Source organism: Spea bombifrons, chromosome 8, assembly GCF_027358695.1.
Source record: "Spea bombifrons isolate aSpeBom1 chromosome 8, aSpeBom1.2.pri, whole genome shotgun sequence".
NCBI classification, from domain to species: Eukaryota; Metazoa; Chordata; class Amphibia; order Anura; family Pelobatidae; genus Spea; species Spea bombifrons.
The window spans coordinates 8,922,597-8,944,615 of record NC_071094.1 but is presented as its reverse complement, the minus strand read 5'-3'; the positions used below and the strand labels follow the sequence as shown (position 1 = coordinate 8,944,615).

At 39.0% G+C, this 22,019-nt stretch overlaps 1 protein-coding gene and 1 long non-coding RNA gene across 7 annotated transcripts in view; one reads left to right on the top strand and one right to left on the bottom strand.

The window, feature by feature from the left end:
• The window catches only part of LOC128503499 (uncharacterized), a 289,541-nt gene that overhangs the window by 206,729 nt on the left and 60,793 nt on the right, over positions 1 to 22,019 (bottom strand). The window lies entirely within an intron of this gene.
• ATP2B3 (ATPase plasma membrane Ca2+ transporting 3) overlaps positions 1 to 22,019 on the top strand; it is an 82,442-nt gene that overhangs the window by 32,792 nt on the left and 27,631 nt on the right. For 2 of the 6 annotated variants that reach the window (XM_053473585.1, XM_053473587.1), the window contains exons 4-8: positions 10,040 to 10,237; positions 12,045 to 12,302; positions 15,422 to 15,547; positions 15,666 to 15,791; positions 20,502 to 20,543. In XM_053473585.1, the coding sequence (XP_053329560.1) occupies positions 10,040 to 10,237; positions 12,045 to 12,302; positions 15,422 to 15,547; positions 15,666 to 15,791; positions 20,502 to 20,543 (750 nt within the window). Of the gene's footprint in view, positions 1 to 10,039; positions 10,238 to 12,044; positions 12,303 to 15,421; positions 15,548 to 15,665; positions 15,792 to 18,855; positions 18,928 to 20,501; positions 20,544 to 22,019 lie in introns of all 6 variants that reach the window. The other 4 variants (XM_053473586.1, XM_053473588.1, XM_053473583.1 and 1 more) reach the window with 3 other exon arrangements.

Sequence of the window (22,019 nt, the reverse complement as noted above, 5' to 3'; positions counted from 1 at the left end):
TGGAACCTACAACTCTTCCATTAAGCTAGGTGAAATAGTCATTCAAATCCCCCTAGAAAAATAGGACAGAAGGATTTGAAGGAATGATTTATTCCTTAATTCAAGCGCGGCAACTACGTGTTTTTTTGTTTGTTTTTTAATTAGACATTACGGTATGTTTCCCAATAGAAAAATGAATCATTTTTTGTATAGATAAAACATCCTTTCCTTTTCTTACTTAGTAAAGCTAAGTTCTATGCAGAGATAATACAGACAGCAGCTATAAGCAGCAAGGGAAGAGTGGAATTCTAGCCTGCTGCAGTCTCAAGGACAAACCAAGGAGAAACTATCGAAGAGAAAGAGGCAACGAGATGGAGCATTAGAACAAGAACATGGATGCTTAAGGATCTAGTGAAGAAATGTCATGCATTAGAGTCTTGTATTTTAATAGTTGACCTTTTAGAGTAAAAAAAAAAACACACAAAATGCAAGGACCTTAAAAAAATCTTATCTCACTGTTATTTATTTCAGTGATTCATGTCATACTCAAGATGTTTTGCCGATGCAATCCTCACAACAGAAATTACAATGGCTATTTCATTAGCATGTACAATCTGTGATGAGACCTCTTCTTCTATGGATGGGTATTTATGGTACATATATATAGGGCGACATTAAGATTAAGGTTACTTGTACCACGAAAGGTACATTTGATGTAACTGCCCCCAGTTTCATGGGTCCAGCTCAGAAGATCATGAGCCGGACCCATGGTAGAATGTTCACTGCGTGTTTATTGTCTATGGTTATTTGGTTCAGTTGTACAAAACTTAGAGATAATAATAATAATAATAATAATAATCATAGAAAACATATGGTATAGTGTATTTTGAAAAATGCCATTTATCACTGATTAATAAAATATGCGGTGTAAGCTCACAAACAAGATGCCCTGGAAACAGCGATTAATGGAGCATTAAAAAAATAATATGATCATTTTTTTTGAAAGTTGTTCGATTTTATTGAAGTTTGGCAAATATTGGCATTGTTACCATTAAGACTCTCCCCTTTTGACCTCCTACCGTACCTCTAAAGCACTTGGCTTATTCTGCTGTACCTGGATGTAATCAATGTATAGAACCCGGAGAGGTTATTCACTAATTCAATTTGCTCTAAAGGGCAATTACTGGTAGGTTGCTCCAGCTAGAAGAACTGAACGGGCCTTGTATAATGCATAATTAAATGGAGAAATCTCACTATTTTAACTATTTATTATACAAGGCCAGACAAGCTCTTGGTGCAGCAGAAGCTCCCTGGAGCTAGACCTTCAAAATGTATGGTGAAGTCAAGATGCTGCAACAGAACTTGAAGAAAATGGCATACCTGTGCTGTTTATACCTATTGCCAGAATCTACATACCACTTAATGCCTTCAGTTTTGGAGCCCATTGTCTTGCGTCTTCAGTAAAATGCTTGCAACAAGCTGCCGCTTACAGTAAGGGTAAGCAACACCAGGCTTTACGATGCGTACTTGACATACGCAACATAGACTCCACAGAGGACTTGTTACAGACAATGATGTCCATTTACAGACACTTTGCCTGCCTAAAGTTACACTTCGAATGTCCATGGAATTGGAAACATTCTAAAATGTGTCCTTAAATGGAATCACGCACTGACAACAGAACGAATATAACTCACAGATCTGAGCGTCCAGGGATTTGTATCAAAAAATGCTTTACTTGGGCACACTTGCTCTGCAGCAGTCACAAAGTGTAATCAAATCTGTTGGCGTTAATCCCGGCAATTATCAGATAAGGAGTGTTACGTGCAGTGCTTTAACTCTTTAAGTCATGGTGCAGAAAGGGTAGTGCTCTTAGGAGTCACAAATACAAGAAAACATTGTAAGTTTAGCAGAATGGGACAGGGCACAGGGAAGAAGCTTATTGAAGATTCTCTGGCAATTTTTTTTAGGAGGGACAATCTTTCTTTCGGATCGATATTTTTCTGTCCTCTTAAAAAATTATTCTAAAATTTAGTATTACTATTATTATAATGATTATTACTGCTTATATAGCACAAGCAGATTCCGTACCAAGACTACAATGGATACCGGTAATATACACTGATCAGCCATTATGTTATGACCACTGGGTGGAATATATTAAGCAGCAAGTGCCAGAAGCAATGAGGGTGGCTTAAATCAAGAAGAAGGGGTTGATGTCCAATTTTGGCATCATCATGTGGAAAGATGTTATCCCTGATGCTCTCAAACTTGGTTTTAAAATAGGTATCAAGGCCTTAGGGACAGGGGATAGAGGTGATGATGGATACAGTAGGGAGTTGGATGTAGAAAATAGACATTTTTAGAGGTTCAAGAGATGGAAGAAATTATAGACACAAGTATACATACATTTAGATGAGGTTTGATGTTTCAGACAATATCTCCTGGACCTATAATAATGAGGTCAATGGTTCCACAATATTAATTCACTCCCACGTATCTTCTAAAGGGTGGACATGAAGAAGCTGGGTGTACTTACAAACTGTTTAGGAGAATCTGCCTAGAGCAACATTTCTTTCACTGCTTGCGGCCAAAAGGGGCACTCGAGCCATCGTATGCACTTTGATGAAAATGATAACTCGGTGTACCTCTTAAGATAATGTTCATAGCCCTTGTATATGCCTGGTGAGTTTCAGCCGAACCTCTTGCCCAGTGCATTCTCCTCTCACCCCATGCTCCTTGGCAGGTGGGGAGACAAAAAAAAACCAACCCAAATAAGACCAAGGCATCATTGTTAAAGAAATGGTGGGAAACTTTATTTTTTTTAACGGGGAGAAGGTGTGCACCATCTGAATGATATTCACAGTATCTTTTTCTAAAGCTGTGAAGTTAGAAAAGAAAAACTATACACAGGTGCAAATTAAAAATATCTTTCTTCACTCTTTTTCTTTTTACAAGTGACACATATAGATTTATCCCCCACTAATAAAAAAATAAGCTTGATGTGAAATTGTGATATTTTAAGGTAGACACTAAAAAAACAAAATACTACCAGCCTTTCCATTAGTGAACTACACAATTTAAAAAGTAATACAAATTGTATTGCATTGTGTTAATAGCGTTCCAGAGCACAAGGCTCTGTGGAGATGGTTGGTGGCTGTTGCGTGGGTCCATGGCTGTGTTGGGAGGTTGGGGAAGCCCAAAATTTGCCATGGATAAAAGCTGGGTGGGCAGCACAAGGGTGAGACACAGTGGGCTAGATAATGATACATTATATAATATTTGGAGATAATGATAAGAATTGAATAGGTGTCCTCGGTCCTCTAAGTAATGATATTTGCTTTTATCTCTTTTGTCTGTGAAAATCTGCAAGAAGATTGTTATTCATTGTGATAGTTACCTCTGGCATTGAATCCAACCCAATGTCACTACAAGCTGATTCTGATTGATCCCGTGAGATGTTCTCCTGGAAAAGCAACACACATTATCTAGCCGTGCATTAGAATATAGGTAGTGAGGAGATCAATGATCATATGTTTCTATGGGTGCTTGGGTTACCCTACTTTGACCCTGAGAATGTATTTCATTGTATTTAAAGGGAAAGGAACCCGGACAGACACAATCAATAGGATTATAAACAAATGCAGTTTAGGTTATATTCAAACTATGTTCAACAGGGCAAGAGGGGCAGCTACCCCAGATGTCCCTTTGTCTCCTTGTGCTCCCCTCTGCTTCTGGTAGCAGATGTGACATCAGTACGGAGAGTGATTTCTGACCTGGCCCCAGCCACCTAGATCCATAATGTTCACTAGATTTTAGGTTCACCCAAATCAACTTTAATGTGCAAACGGAGCACAGAATATAATATATACCTTCATGTAGCAGAATGGCACTGCAAACATATACAGTACAGTGGTCCCTTCTGAAATTGTCCATCAGGGGTTGGCTGGCCTGGGGGCCGGTCCAAAATTCTTCAAATTAGGTGGTCCTTGTTGGACCGGCCCACTCGCAGAGGCAGGAACCCCGCAGGATCATGACCCTGCAGTAAAAGAGCAACTATAAAAAGGCTCCAGCAAGGTTAGGCTATGGAGATGTGGGGTGTGATAGTGTGGAGGTATGAGGTGTCATATAGTGAGGATGTTTTAGTGTGTATACAATGTGTGTGTGTGTATTAGAGTGATTGTGTAAATGTGTGTGTGCTAGTGCATATGTCAGTTACCTGGCGGGGAGCACAAGGGGCTGTGGGGTCACTCAGCTGTACCTGCCCACCAGGCCAGAATATGTCAGCTCTCCCTGAGTTCCAGAGAGTCTGGTGAGATCCCCAACAAATGACAGTGCTTAGCTGTTTTCTGTTGCCAGAAGTGGTACTACAAAAGGGCCGAGGGACCTTAAGTTAAGTACTTTGTTTTGCATTATTTACCCTGCACGAGAAAAAAAAGACTTTAATATACATTGTCCATTGGTGGGGCTTCATGGGACACTAGACTGTCCGATTACATTGCCTTGCAATGTTAGCCCCCCTGGCATTTTTCCTCTTTTGTTGCATTACAACCTGGAATTAAAATGGATTTGTTGGGGGTTTCTATCATTTTATTTACACAGCATGCCTACCATTTTGAAAAAACAAGAAATAAGACAACCCCCCCCCCAGAAAACTTGAGCGTGCATAACTATTCAGCTCCCCAAAGTCAATACTCTGTAGACCCACCATTTGCAGCAATTACAGCTGCAAGTCTCTTGGGGTACGTCTCTAGAAGCTTGGCACATCTAGCCACTGGGATTTTTGCCCATTCTTCAAGGCCAAACTGCTCCAGCTTCTTTAAATTGGATGGATTCTGCCGGTGTACAGAGATCTTGAAGTCATGTCACAGATTCTCAATTGGATTGAGGTCTGGGCTTTGAAACTAGGCCATTCCAAGACATTTAAATGTTTCATTTGCAGGATGCTTAGGATCATTATCCTGCTGGAAGGTGAGCCTCAGGATTACCTCAAGAATTTCCCTATAATTCGCGCCATCCATCATTCTTTCAATCCTGACCAGTTTCCCAGTCCCTGTGGATGAAGAACATCCTCACAGCATGATGGTGTTCTATGGGTGATGAGAGGTGTTGGGTTTGCACCAGATATATAATTTTCCTAGATGGCCAAAAAGCTAAATTTTAGTCTCATCTGACCAGAGTGCCTTAATCCATACGTTTGGAGAGTCTCTCACGTGCCTTAGGTGAACAACAAACGTGTTTGCTCTGTGGAGTATAGGGCTTAAAGTGGTCCTACGGATGGATACTCCAATCTCCGCTGTGGAGCTTTGCAGCTCCTTCAGAGTTATTTTTGGTCTCTGTGTTGCCTCTCTGATTAATGCCCTCCTTGTGAAGAGTTCATAGCAGGTAATTTTTCCTACTTTCCAAAAAAGCATATATTTTATGCATATTAATCTTCTCTGACAGTCCTTGCTGCTGTGGCTTTGCAGATTTGGGACTCTTGTGTGCTGCTGCTTCCTGTATCATAGGGAGCTGGAGGACTTTGTAAGCTTGGGAGGATAAGCAATCCCCTAAGGAGAATGATCATAGCAGATCAGAATGCTTTATAATGCATGTGGTTCTGTCAGGGTCAGTACCACCCCAAGTGTACCATGATGCTGGAAGAGACATAATAAAAGGCATAATATGTTTTATTTAGTATCAATAACTTCTTGAGAAGGTAAGCACACATAAAAATGTACTTGTATTGATATATAGGACAAAGTGTTGCTACCCCAAGGGTGCAGAATAGTGATATTGCAGCAGGAATAGCACTAGATGACCGTGGCATAACTACAGGGGTCGTAGCAGTTGCAACAAGGGGGCAACTGGGCAACCACTTGTTTCTGTCTCCTCGTGCCTGTTTCTCCGTACAAAATTGTTCTGAAAGGGCCCTTCCGACTTGGACCACGTATGTATAAGTATATGTGATTTTGGATTTGGATGTGATTATGGATGTGTATATGATCATGGATGTCTATGTATAAGTGTATGTGATCATGCATGTGGATGTGTGTTAGAATGAGTGTGTACACATGTGTTAGTGAGTATGAGTACATTTGTGTTAGTGTGTTTACATATAGGTGTCATAGTATATATTGGGGGGCAAGGGGCAATAATGACACGCTGAAACAAAAATGGCACAGACAGGCTGTTTGGGGACACTGATAAGCTGCTTGGGGCAAAGGTGGCACTCACAAGCTGTTTGGGGGCACAGGAGGTACTCGCAAGCTGTTTGGGTGCAAATGTGACATTGTTGGACATGTTTCTTGGGGATCTGCAGTTTCTAGTTACGCTTGAGGATCCTCGAGATTGTAAGCTTGCAGGCAAGGCTCTCTCCACCTAATGTATTGGGTGTAGTCTGTCAACACTGGTATTGTCATACCCCTTGATTATATGTATTGTAAGAAGTGCTGCGTAAATTGTTGGCGCTATAAAAAGAAAAGATAATAATATGTGGGAGTTAGGTGAAAATAGATGAATCCTCTTCCTCAAGACTGTCAACAATGGAGTAGTCTTTGAACAAACTGAGGATCAGCCTGCGACAATCCCCAGACAGTGACCTGATGTGTTAGCCTCCTTAACACATCACAATATATACGCCTAGCTTCTTCAATGGCACCTTCCGTGTCAGTTCCTGGAAAGAGTCCATAGAAAACCAAGTGCTTTGAGTTTGTTTTCCAGGAATATCAACAAAGCTTGTGCAGAACAAAGATAGTGAAGTCTCTTCTACCACAATGTACTGTGGGCAACCCAGCTAACACTCAGGAGGTTAACTTAACATCTTAATTTGACTGGCTCTGTTTATCTGCTGAAACCAAGCATCCTAACGAAACTACATTTAACAATAAGGCTGGTTCCCTTATCTGGAAATGATTTCATTAGGAACAAAAGACACCTTACATGTTCCTACGGATCAGTTTATTTGGAGATGTTATGCGTTGCTCTCATCATGTCTTTTCGGAATAATTGAAAGGATGGAATAATTGTAGACTTTATGTATAATTAAATCTGCTGGCACCTCCTTTCAACCACCCAACCAAAAACCCCCAATCAGAACCACCAACAGTGGTAAATATACAATCTGGAAGCCTTAAGTGGTTTATAATTAGAGAGTTGTGAATGACAAATTATTCTATTACAGTAACCTTCCAAGACAAACACTGGATTACCCATACAGCCTTAACGAACACCCCAGTCGATTTACTGTGACAAACTTATTCCACATAGGTATTAATTACATGTTTTATTTTATTGTTTTTGGGCTTTGTTGTTTTTTTTTTTTTTTACTGATAAACAAGTGAGTTTTTTTTCCGTGCTTTGGAGATTGCTTTTTCATTTGCCCATTCAATTATTGTTTTTCTTTCTGATTTGATTTCGTACATTTATTTACATTGAGAAGATATATGAGCAATAGGTATCTTGATAACATAACCAGGAATTTCCATATCTGGAATGATGCTGATCTGTTTTTGTGGAACCTATAGACTGTTGGGGGGGCTCGGCAGACGCGGACTGGCCATTTGATGTGGGCCACTGTCACACCTCTCTCCACCGCAGCAGCCCTCACGTCTCTCCATCAGTTGCCGTGGCTTCTTCCAGGAGGTGTGGCTGTACGGAATGAGCTTGTCAAAGGCCACTTGATCCTTGGGGTCCAACCCCTAGGTGGTATTAGTTGATCCTGTATATACACAATTTAGCCTCTGCCAGTGACCCCTGTTGTCCATGTGATCTGCGCCCACTGATAAGAAAGTGGGTGGAATCCCTACTGTCATCATCATTATTTCCTAACATTTAAAATAACTAAAGAGGGGGAGAAAAGAGGGACAATGGGATTTGGGTCCAATAGAGGGACTGTTCTGCCTAAAGACACTTGTGAGGTAGGATTGTGTCTTTGTGTAGAGATACTATGTCTAGTAACCAATCTTGGTTATCTTACTTAGAAACATCATGAATTACTAATTATATTCTTAGTGGAAAAAAATAATCCTCTATTTTTATATCTACAGTTACAGAATATAAAGGGAATGGATGAATAGAAATGTTAATTGCTAACATCTAACCCTACAAAGCTCACTTAATCTAACATTCATAGTATAAAGTATTTGTAACCTTGTTAAAGCAATTACCAAACAATACACTTCATCTCACATGCAGCCTTTATATAAAGGCTATTTTTAGTTAAACAGTCTCAAGTATCTCCACAGAACCTTTTTTTTCTCCAACATTGATGTTTACCAAAGTACAATGCGGCATTCTGGTCCAGATATTAGTAAAAGAGTCTCTTGGTAAACGCTCCTGGCAAGGTTAGGTTGTCAGGTAGAAAGGGTGAGGAAGAAGGGTCTGTGATTGGAGTGAGGTGTAATAGGAGAGAGGTGTGATGTGTGATAGGTGTGAAGGAATGAGGTGCGAGGGAATTAGCTGTGATAGGAGTTAGGTTTGATAGGTGTGTAGGTTTGTGAATATGTAAGAGTGAGTGTCTGTTCTGGTGAGTGAGTGTGTGTATTAGCCAAAAGGTACGAGCCCTCTCCTGTGCAACAGAAAGCAAATGGAGAGTCCTATGCGCTTCTATCAACCCTCTGCCTACTTTGGGCATAATGTTTTTAACTCATCAATAATGAAGTTAATTTTATGACCATTAATTAAAAAAAAAATAATAAACATATCATGCCTCTTTATTGTATGTTCCTCCATTGCAAAACTGAGCAAATCTCAGGATCAAAGCTAACATCCTATCTCTCAATATATAGACAATGGACATTCATTAAACTAGTGCTAACCTGAAAGTAATATCCCTGCGATGGGATATAGGTATTTTTAAATATTACTTTTAATATTTATATTAAATTAACAGATTTATTTATAACATCTGCCTTACCCTCAAACGGTATACATAAATTGATTTAAACGAAAAGTATCTTGTTGACTTGAAATACCCCTGACCAATAAAATGTCGTAATGAACTGTGAGCCTTCACAATGTAGATTCCAGTCTCCCTGTTACTGTTGTCAACATGTTGCTGTGTTTTCCTTCAAAGCAATACAAAGACAGCATGTTAATGGTGAGCCATCATATCCCAGGTTATCCTAGATCCTTTTTGTTAAACCTACCGGTATATTGGGAATGGGAAATGGGGTGTTTAAGTGTTACAAATCCCATCATTTTCCATCACTGGAGTCCATACAGTATATGCCATTGAAAGGAAGTTCATAGAATTCCATAGCGGTCAAGTGGATGGTAGAATAGAAAAATAAGAAACCTAGAATTTAATGGCAGATAAGAACCATCTATCCTATCTAGTTTGCCCACTTTTAAGAGTCAAACCTTATTAAGTCCTTGGTCTTGTTTTAATAGTGGGATTAATGGGACATTTGCTGATTCTGCTCCTACCTCAAATGGATCTAAAGCCTAATTCATGGCATCAGTGCATTCAATTTTGTGCTTTCATTCAATATTGTGTAGGGTTTTGGTTGTCTCTTTGCTCACCATCTGATTCAATGTCTGTTGTATGCGGATGAGCATGTTAATCTTCAGCCGGGTTGTAGGACAATTATAAATGTGGTTAAAATGCAATACTGCAGAGCACTGATGTGAACTTAGCTTGATGTAGCTGAAAAACTACAATTTAGGTTATTTTTTTTGCCCCTTTCCTGCCCTGTTAGTGTACCTTGAGGACTGGGTATGAGACTGCTAATGTTAAGAAATCAGTTGGCCACGTAGGCCACAATGCATACTTAGTCAAGAAATGTCAAAAACAACTCACCATCTTACAAAATAGTTCATAAACCTTCCATCATTCTTTCACAGCATGCATTTTGGTGAATCTGTGAATTCACTATTCTTTACGTTGAGCCATTTGTGAAGTTAAGACACAAGAACATATAATGAGATTGCTGAGAGACTATTAAGCCTAACATAAGATATCGTTTTTCTGTAAATTAGCTCACGGAGCGTCTAAATCTTTTGCTATTGAATTGTCCACTTTACCTTCAGTTTGTTCGGTTTGATAACGTTAATTTTCTCCATGTTGCTTTTTTTACAGGTTTATCTGAGAATGCAGCAGATTTTGAGAAGAGAAGGCAGATATATGGTATGAACTTCATACCTCCCAAAAAACCCAAAACTTTCCTGCAGTTAGTCTGGGAAGCACTACAGGACGTGACTCTTATCATTCTGGAAATTGCTGCCATTGTCTCCCTGGGGCTTTCATTCTATGCACCATCAGGGGAAGAGAGCGAAAGTGAGTATAAACATTTAAACTGCCTCTCTGCTTTTTATGTGCTGTTTTTGGATTCATCTAAAGGGGGTAAAGGGGGCTATAATAATTAATGGTAACTCTATACATTTGCCCAACTTTGTAGATAATAATAATATAATATTATTATAAAGTAAGGAATTTAGAATAATAATAATAATTATTATTATTATTATTATAAAGTAAGGAATTTAGAATAATAATAATAATAATAATAATAATTAATAAAAAAAATAATCAAAAGGTTACAATCTACAATTCTCAGTAAAGCCATTCCTCCAACACAAAGCATAATAAAAGTGTCCCTCTTTCTATTTGAAATGTTAGGAGGTAGCTCGTTTCCCACCCCATTTACCATCTCATTAAATTGCTTGATGACAAAATAATGTTCCTCCTTCCCCACCAGCAATACATTTTTCCCAACCCAATCATGGATGACGTTGCTGTTTTCACTTCCGCTGTTGAACACAAGTTGACAATTTTCAAGGATGAAGACGAGAGTAAATCAATGCATTCTGCCCTGGCTCATGTCCCGATTTCACAGCGTATTGACTGCTATAGACATCTGCGTAATGAGCATTGAAAACAGTCTCACGGTTACCACAGAAGTTAATTACATTCTTAATATCTTAACCTTCTCATAGACAAATAGCGAAAACCTTCAGTGCAGCCATTCGGGTTCGATAGTAACATTGCCAAAAATAATCTAATTCGGGGACTGGAAAACGTAATTTATCTGGTTGCTGTGAATTCGTCTTTATGCCATTGCTATGTATTCGCTCACAGAACAATGGAATCCGTTTACTATAAACCTACAGGTCCTGTTTGGGATTTTCTGTAATTAAAAATATCCGCATGCTTATTCCAAATCCTAGACATCCAAAGTGACATTTATATTTAAGTTTTTTTGTTGTGCCCTGTAGGCTTTTGTCCCACCATGAGTACATAGAAACCTTGGCTAGAATCAGGGATAGACAGGGGGTAACAAGACAGCCTTGGCACTTTAAGGCCATAGGCCGCCTAATGATGTAATGACGAATGACGGCTGAACATGACAGGCCACACATTATTGTTTTATGCTCATGTACGGCTGGGCATGTGCAGCCGCACACTACAGCGCCTGATCTGCCACTGGAGCAGATTAGTTGAATATGAGTGTTTTTAACTAGAGGCCCACCGGGGAGATGGCCAGTCCAGGGCTGGCTAGAATATCCTTTTGCTAGTCAGATAAATGGAGGAAGTCAGATAAATGGAGGAAGTCAGATAAATGGGGAATTCTTTTTATCTGGAACATTGCCGGCATGCCCTGTGGTGTTCAGACCGTTGGCTTAATGTCCACCATTTATGCATTAATAAGCATTTCAGTTGGTCATTGGCTAACATTTAGCCTTAAACGTGGTCAGAGACCTCTACGTTCCCGACCAGCCATTTTGAATTTGATGATGGTTATTCGAAATACAAACCTGGGAGAGCAAAAGGGTGGCCCATCCTGGGAAGTATGATAATAATGGCCATTGTTGATATTTTACTGCTAGGGTAAAATGTGCCAGTAGACTAAGAACAACAACAAAATAGTTAAATTAGTTTAAACACACACATTAAATTCCCTCAATGTTTTAGCCTCTACTACTTCTGCTGAGGAGCTGTTCCAGTTATCTACCACCCTCTCCACCTTATATTGCACCTAACAATAGCATCGTAATATATTTTTAAAACGACAGAACAATTTAGCTACCCAGCCTTTTTTATGCAGAAGTACAGATTATTAAACTTGTCTTGTTTCTGCATTTAGACTGTGGAAACGTGGCGACTGGCGGTCACGATGACAATGAATCAGAAGCCGGGTGGATCGAAGGAGCCGCCATATTGCTGTCTGTCATTTGCGTGGTGTGGGTAACAGCCTTCAATGACTGGAGTAAGGAGAAGCAATTCCGGGGACTGCAGAGTCGCATCGAGCAAGAACAGAGATTCTCCGTCATCAGAAATGCACAAGTCATACAGATTCCTGTGGCTGAGCTCATTGTGGGAGACATCGCCCAAATTAAATATGGTGAGAAGGAATGACTTAAAGGAATTAAAGAGCATAAAAACGTCCTATATGTTTTAATGACTGAAATTCATTCTTATAACGGATGTAGCGCACATCTCTTTGGTTTTCCTTATTTCTGGAAGACTTTTATGTCTTTGAGTCCTGCAGGAGTTAATTACAGAGCAGGGCGGATTTAAAAATGAATAACAAGCTGTACTATAAAAATACCAAAACCTCTCATTTATATTATGTTTATATATTTGTTGCCAACTTTATTAGGGTAAGAAGCGCAGACAGTTTTTGCTTTTTGTATACATTGTACAGCCAATACACTGTTTTTGCAGCATGCTTACACCTGTTTGGTAGGCCTCGTATTATACATTTGTATTATTTGAGCCTGAGACTAGCTTAGCGTACCGACATTTTTTCTTTTCCCTGTTTGTACTATAAAAATAGCAGACACTTTTCAATCAGAAACACAAGTTCTTTCACAATTTCGAGGTACGGTCAACCTGATTTCATTTTGTGACTTTAAACCGGGCTAAAAAAATTTAAAGTATTAATCTGAAGCATAACTAAAACACACGGTCTTTACATGGAACATATTTATGGATTTGTGTATATTTCTACCTTTTCCAAAAATGTCAAATATTAGAAATAACATCTAAACAAACTGAAAAGTTTAAAAAACAAAACAGATCACTGACGTCCCTATAAACTATGTATTTGAAGATGAACTATAATGCTATTGTGGCATAAGCATTAAGGGTTAATACAAGTTATGCCAAAACACACTAGCGCCACCTCATGCCAAATATATGAATAAAAGCCTGATTGTTTTTGTCATCTTTTCCTGTTGTGCCTTAATTTGGAATTATCACATTTTAAAACGGTACCTTTAACAAAATGAAAACCTTACATTATTCTATAAGGTCTATTCCTCATGTAGAAAATTAGGCTTTTTAGGGCAACGACTGGCTATAAATTAGACTTGTCGTCTTCCTACTTGCATAAATATTTCTCAACATTTGTATATTTCATTGTTTTTAGTGGAAGCTGTCTAAAAAAAACCTCATAAGAGGGGCAGAGAAGAATTGGGTGGGCAGGGAAGGTATTTGTCAAAACTATCTAGGTTTTGCAACAGAAGGCACAACAAGTCATAAGGAGGATAGATAAATAGCTAATGGTTACTTATATATGTCATGCTATGCTATACTGGTAAACTTTGCCAATACATTAAGCATTATCAGGAAATACTAAATTATTTGAATTGGTTTTACTTAGAAAAAGAAGAGAGGGTAAATGATAGAAGGGGATTCAACATTTATTACATTACATTTATTTACATAGCGCCAGCAGATTCTGTAGACCTATTACTATTAGAATGAAAATTAACAATAATATTGAAAATATAGAAACGCAGAGATCCCAAATTTGGAAAATGGTCTTTAGAGAGATTGGTAGGGGGGCCGGGTGCTGCGCCCCTAGAAGGCAAGAAAACTTCATAAATGTAATGCTGTCAAAAATCGCTGAAGACACAGTTGGGCCAAAATGTACATATTTTTTTTAGTCCAAATTAGCATTCGGCTTTGTACAGATTTTCATTTTAACAATAACAATAACAAAACAAATGAAAACAAAGCAGAGAGCTCCAAGTTTTTGTTTTACATTTACTCACTCTTATTCACACTAACTCAATCACAGACTCTCTCACACTCTCTCACAAGCTCTCACTCTTACTATCTCTCTCACGGTCTCAGTGTCCTCCTACCTTCTCAGGTGGCTGCTTTTGTGTCCTCATCTTCTTTTCCACAGCTCCGCTTCTTCTCTTGCCTCATCTTGTTCTTCTGTCTTCTTGTTCTTCTTTCTTCGTCCGCGTCTCCCAGGTATCAGCTCCATTAACCAGGTATCAAGCTCCTCAAAAGGGTAGTGCCTCCGCGCACACCCTCTCCCCTGAGTGGAGGAACGAGGAAGAGGCTGTCCCCGTGGGGCACGCCGTGGCACTGCCATTTTGCGGAAGCACTCCAAGAGGCCAGAATATTGTAGACGGATTTGCAGAGAAAGAGAAGAGTTTCTTCAACTCTCTTTCTCCGCGAATCCATCTGCATTATTTGGAGGCTCTGCCCTTTCGTGGAAGCACTCCAGGAGGCCTGGTTAACAGAACTGACTATTGATTCCTTGTTTCAAGTCTATGATTTTACAGTGATCGGCCGTGCATCAGGGATATTCTTGCCTAATTCAAGGAAGTGAAACAACAGAAATCCCAGAAGACTTAGGACCTCTGCAAACTAAGCATTAACATACATTGGGACAGAAGAAAAGATGGTCCTGCTTTTGCGATCTTACAATCTATTAGGAGGTTGGGTGTGTATGAGAGACAGATGAGAGATTGCTTTGGTGAGAATGATTAGATTGTAGCGAGGGTGATGTGGAGAAGACAGTGACACGGAGATCTGAAATTAATGGTGGACAAATGGTTTCTTCAGGATGCAGGTTATAGGCATTGGGAAGATACATTGTATGCTTTCTGAATATGTGGGTTTTTAGTGAGGGTTTAAAGTTAGAATAAGTAGGAGAAGGAGTCTGACATGTTACAAGTAAGTCAAATTTGAAGGTCTTATTCCAGGAAAGAGGCGATCATCTCAAACTAGAGCATCTGAGGATTAGATGGAATGTGACAAAGTATTATTTCTCTGTGAAGGTGGCAGATACATAGAATAGACTCCCAGCATAAATTCTAGAAGGAAATATAAACACATAAAAAATATAAATGTAGAATTTAACAGCAGATTAAAACTCATTCGGTCCATATTTGCTGTCTTTTTTTTTCTGCTGTACCACTTAGATTCAGAGAGTTGTATACCTATCACATGGATGTTTAAACTCCATTGGAATATTAACCGTTACAACTTCTGCTGGAAGAATGTTCTACTTATCTACCACCCTCTCAGTGACAACATGTAAGGTCATCATGGACATTAGACAAGACCAAGAACCAGGTTCTGCTTGAGATTTATGGCCTGTAAGAATGTGAGATGTTATCTGGGCTTCCCTGAGTTCATTTGTCTCTGTGTACATCAGTAAATATGGCGAGATGAAAGCTAACCTGGTCCATTTTCTGACTGTTCTCTGATTTCCAGGCGACCTGCTGCCCGCAGATGGTGTTCTGATCCAGGGAAATGATCTAAAAATTGACGAAAGCTCATTGACAGGAGAGTCTGACCACGTGCGTAAATCTGTAGAAAAGGACCCAATGCTTCTCTCCGGTAAGAGTTACACATGGAACTTCATGTGACACTTCAAGTAATTAGAATTATGTTTTGGAGTACTTATAGTTACCATACAAAATCACGTATAATCAAAGGTCATATGCGTGCTTGGCAGGTACCCATGTCATGGAGGGATCTGGCAGAATGGTGGTCACAGCAGTTGGTGTAAATTCACAAACCGGGATTATTTTCACCTTACTTGGAGCTGGTGGAGAAGAAGAAGAAAAGAAGGACAAGAAAGGTAATCTATACTCTCTGCTGGGCCATATGTATGCCTACCATTTGATTGGCTGCGCTTTACCAATTTAAACTTAAAGACCAGGTTTTGGTATCACCATGCTTCTGATTAAACCTTTCTGGCTGTGAATGCATAGCAGGGGCTGGTTGGTTAATCATTGTTTTAACTTATAAATTAAGTAGCCAAAACTTGGTGCAACTCATGCAAGCCACATTAAAAAGTGGGTTCCAATACTAGATCCAATATAATCATTCAAGATTCTTTATTTATAGATATTTAAGGCTTGATTTTAATAGTCCTGCAATAAAGCATGATATTGCCATATGTGTGGGTGCAGTATTGATTTATCTGTAGTAGAGACCAGCCTTTTAGCTTAGGCAGCACATCTGATTTGGCTTATGAAGCTGCATCTCAACTGATAAAGAAAAACACCAATAAATATCAGTTACTCATAGCAGAACTCACTTTCCTTCTAGAAAATGTATTACATAACAAAAAAAATCAAAATGAAAAAATATATTAAAAAATATTCTGGTGTTCTCAAGCCACTATAATAAAGAAAAGTAGAGCTAAAGCTTACATTCACCATGTTTAAGTGTTTGATATTACAGTGGTGTGTGGATGTATACGTAAGTCAGTGGTGTTAAGAGTGGTTGTGTGTTTGTAAGAGTATGTCAATGCATGTATGAGTGGGTAGGTAAATGTATGTATGTGTAAGGGTATGGTGTTAGAGTGGCTGTGTGTGTATGTATGTGTAAGAAGTTAGTGTGAGCGTATGTGTATGCATGTGTAAGTGTAGAGCTTCCCCTGATCACCATCATACCCCCAACATCATAATTCATTCCCATGCCTTACCATTAATTATCCTCCTCCATCTTCATGTCCCCTAACATATAATCTCTATACGCATCCACCATTAATTCCCCATGATCTTCATACCCTTGCCATAGCATGACTCACTTCATATTCATGCAAACATACTCCTCCCTATCCTCGGGCTCTGAGCCTGGCCGTCTGCGCTGTTGTCTTGGTCTACGTGTGAGCAAGGCCGCCAGCCGCAAGAGCAAAAGATATTTGTGCCGTTTGATGCAGACGTGCAGCGGGAGTTTGAATAGGAGATCTGTGCATCAAACGGCACAAATATATTGTGCCCTTGCGGCTGGTGGCCTTGCTAACATGTATAATTAGATGGCCTTTAGTACCAGCCCCATGGGAGGGGGCCTACCTGTGAATTTCCCGGTATCCCGGTAGGCCAGTACGGTCCTTTCCATATGAAAGTTCCAACTTTGCAACTAGGACCTTCTGAGGCTCAGATGCAACTTCCCAAAGCAGAAGGGCTCACGTTCCTTATCTATCTTTGTTAAGTTGCAATTACTCTCATGTTGACTTGGAGGACCAAGGGGTCATCGCAACTCAGAAGTCCTGAGTTTAGTCCAATGATTAGTGTTCATAGGTAAGTTGCATCAGAGGTAAATCGAGCTTTGACTACCAAGTATATCTAAATGATCATATCAGCTGCCTGCTGGGTTCAAACGAAATTGTTTGTCTCTCCAAATCTGAGCCAGCTGCCTTCTTCTCGATTTTACTATGGCCGACAGGCCAATAAATATTCCAGCCCTTTCTGTATATTCATGTGGCATGGTGAACAAATAACGTTTAAACATCATATTTGCATGTCCTCTCCTAAAAAACAAATGTGTGACTCGTATCTTATTCTGAAATTATAAATTCCTATTCTGATGTAATAAAAATATGTAATATTTTTTTTAAAACTTTTTAAAAATATACTTCAAACATGTACTTATATACATAGATACATATATATGTATATACATGTATGTATACAATTTTATGTGTATTTACGTGACTAGTCATTTCAATTTTTTTATGTATCGTTATGTCGCTACCTGTTTGTAAATTGTAATATGAGAGAACATGCTCCATGTTGTGTTTTACTTTTATTATAAATTGTTTAAGAAATGATTAGATTTTTTAGTCAGATGCTGATAGGCTATCGCTGTAGTCCCACTAGTATGTGTGCGCAAGTCTTCTAATATATGCAGAAAGGAAAGATGGCGGGCATTTCCCTTTCATGTTACCGTTTAGGTTCATTTCAGTCCTTTTACGTACTAGAGCCCTTTAACATTCCAAGTAAAATCAGTGTTTTTGGTTAATTCCATATCTTTTCTTTCTGCATTAGCGGGACCAACTTCATAAAAATGTTTACATTAATCGACAGAACATTGAAAAAATTGCCTACATGTTTTGTTAACATGCTTACATTTTTTACAAATACCTACCTGCCAAAGGTGATTATGGTAGCCTATATGGTTTGTATTTTACGTACCCCTCCATTGAGTACTCCCACAATTATAATGGGTTAAAAAAATGATTACATACAAGCAAAGATAATTGCGATAATAAAAATCATACTCAAAATATCACAAAACAACTGTATGTATTACATGTAAACAAAACATCCGGGTGGTTTTTTATGCTCTGTCCATTAATGTAAAGCAGTTTTTAGGCTGCGGTCCACTTTTAGTATTTTGGCTGCCTTTTCTTGGGGGGGGGGTGCCTTGAAGACAAAAAGCAGCAGTACGGCCGGGAACTTTCCCTTTTCTAGAGGTTTTATACCGTAAATTCGAATACTATGGAAATGTATTTTATCCACAGAGCTATTTTTCAAAATGTATTTTCATTGCAATATGAAAATGGTGATTTGAAAAAATGACTAATGTATTCAGTTGACTCCCTTCCATAATTAATTGGCACTTGCATGATAATTGTAAGAGTGAATGGCTGAGTTAATTTAAAGTGCTCTGATATTTTCTTTTTTTGGTGGGGAGGCGGGGGGGTCGGTACGGCTGCTTTTCATTCTCGTAGATAACTGATGTTTAGAATCCATTTCATTGTTTATTTTTTATTCCTTTTTGTTTCTCTTACCTTCCCTTCTTCTTCCCCTTGCTCGTGGACATTTCTAACCCTGATCGAACCCTCGTGCCTCATCCCCCACTTCTTCAACAACTATGCAACCTGCTTCCTTTGTCTAAAATGTCTTTCCTAGCCACCAAATCTGCTGTCAGTCCTCACCACATCACCGCTGCTAACGCTTTTCTAAACTCCAGCTACATAAACGGTACGTGTTACATAGGGTCAAGCCAGAAGGATACAATTTAAAGGCATAGCTAAGTGTGAAGACCATTGCTTGAAAACGGAGGCCTTACCTGTCGTATCTCTGAAACGGATTCTTCAGGGTGCCGGTGTTCCAAACATCTGTAACAGATTAACTGCTATTTTACCTAATTTCCTTTAACTTTTATCTGTTACTTTACCTACATTTAAAGGCACAATATATTGCGATGCAAGATATATGAATGGAATCTGAACAAGTTTGGACCTCGCGGGTACCCTGAAAATTAGAGACTACCCTCCCTGCCGCCTTGAGAGAGATAATTTAATCTACTGAAGACCTCAATTTCTAGCAATTTACATTAAACTTTACTATCCCTTTAAAAGAATAGTAGGTTGTAGAACAAGGCTGGGCTCTCGGTAGACAACTCTTCTAGATGGGATTTTTTAGATGTGTATTTACCACTTCTTTAAACTTATTTTTCTAATGCAAAATACTTTCATTGAAAAAACAAAAGCATAATACAAAAGCCCGACCTGGATTCCGTGAAACTGTCCTTACGATGTTGTGTTTTTATTCATTCATATACTCTTCTAAGGGACATGTATCTTCATCTGCTCTGACCCTTCTCTTTAGGAGTAGGAGTCAGAGCAGATGAAGCCACACAGGTTAGAAAGCAGCTTTTTTACTTGCTTCATGGAGAGCTGATGTCCCTGATACCCACAACCCTTCAACGCCCTGAACACTATGTTTATGATATGTTTTTTGATCATTATTGTAAATTAGTTGGGATCACCATTGGCCATTCGCCAATTCGTCTTAAGGCATGTCAATTCAGCCTTGGAGGCCACAGATGATCAAAGACACCTCCTGAAGTAAATGGAGAGCCATCTCCAAAAGACCAATTATGTCACACTGGTGGTAAATACTTTGAAGTGGTAGATAAACACAAAACCGTACGCCCTTGTTCTTTACTATGGGTCCAGCCTCTTTTTATGTTGTGCATTCCGTGTGAGCTTTGAGGAATTGACCTCAATGACATGTGTTTGCACTAATATTGAATAACCCAGAAAAATATCATGTATGTAAAAAATGAAGTGGTGGAAGGAACTCCCAGGGTGAACAGTGAGACAGAACACTCGTCATATACTTTTCTCATGACCAATCAAAGGTGAAGAGCAGAACAGGATCAAGAAAGAGACGTCAAAAAACCAAGTAGCATAGTATATTTTCGCTTCTATTTCCCGTTATGGAACTGATTAGCAGATTAGCTGGTGCAAAAATAAGGATAACTATTATTCAAATATTTTTCAAACTACAGAATTTTTTTAAAGTTTGAAAAATGAATACAACATGTAGAAATTTTTTGGCGACACATTCACTTTTCCTACTTTAGCTGGTAAATGGCAATGTTTATCACCCCTTCATGTAAACCAACCTCTCCTCCGTGCATTCATGTGCATTGCTTTGGCTGTCTGGCACATCCCTCGCTTTCCGTTGTTTACTTGTTTGTCTCCGTCGTGAGCATTCTGTCTTGTCTGTTTTCATGTGTTGTGTTTGTCATCCCTCTTTCGTTGTAGGAAAGCAGCAGGATGGGGCAGTGGAGAATAATCAGAACAAAGGTAACGTGATAAAACAAGCAGAGAGAAAGTGAAAAGAGGCTTCTCTGTATTAGGCGAGGGCATGAGTACGCCTCGGCTATAAAGAGCCCTGTCTTCAGGACAGGCTTTTTTAACTACGAAGGCCATCATGTTGATACCATGTGTAGTTCTAAAATACATATAGTTACCAACTCTAGCAAATATTAATTAACACAGACTATTTGCTCAATAGTTCATTATCAGACTTCAGATAAATTTCACAGATGCAAGAACGAAAAGAAAAGAAAGTCGCAGATTACATTGTAGAATTCCAGCTTTTCTGTGCTACAATCTACAGATGCGCGTTCTTAAAGAAAGCTTTCTTTTGTTGCGTGGTTGTCATCACTTTTATGACAATGCTAGCGTATTATTATAAAAAACCTTTTTATTGGGTACATATATTTGTATGATAGCTTCTGTGCTGTTACTTGGTAACCGCTACACAAAAGATCCGTGGGAATGATGGAGGATTTAGTATTTTGCTCATAATCCTTCATTTCAACCCTACCAAGTTGCCCACGGAATCTTAGGATAATGGCTATACATGTTTCCGTAAAATATTAAAAAGGACGTTGCAGCATAGACATCATTTTTATTATTAGAAACATAAACCATAAATTTCATGGTGGGTGTACGCGATATCAACAAGACTTAATATATGAAATAAACTTCTCTACACAAAGGGATTTTGTTTTAGAAATCATAAGAATCCCTAATGATGCGTGAGTCCCATTTTGGGGACCAAATTCCTCTTTATTTCTCTGATTCATCTCCCTATTATTTACACCAAATAGCAAAAGAAACGAAAACAAATCATTTTCTTAGTAAACGTATGCAATATACGTGGTTATATATAATCTAGGTAGCAAAGAAATGTGTGGCACCCTTTTTACATCCCTGGTGCACCCACTTTTGAGGGCTAAAACTCCCATCATTCTCAGAAGCATTCTGCCTGAGCGTTGCAGTCCACAAAAGCACATCAGCTTATTTTGCTAAATTAAAAACATTATGTAAACTTTTTGTTTTTCATGTTATTTATTTTTTGAATTGGGGAGGGGGTTTATATTTGGAGAGCATCGCACTCCCTGATCCCTGCATGCCAGCCAGCAGGGATCAGGATTTTCTACCAGCATGCTCGCCAGCTGATCTCACAGTACATCAGCCGGCAGCACGCTGTCTCTTTAACTTTTGTGTGGGCAGCATTAATTACCGTGGTAACTGTTAATTTTCATTTTTTTATTACATTTTTGCACTAACAGAGAAGCTGCCGATTAGTCACAGACAGATCACTATACTTCTCTCCAGACAGGCATCTTTTTATATGGACGTCTTGCTTGTACTCTTCAACAAGCAAAACAGTTGAGGAAGGGAAGCCGACAGGCAGCCCCGGTACGCTACACGTCGCTATTTCAAGCAGCGAAAGTGCGGCTTCATAGGAAATATATAGAGGGCCAACTG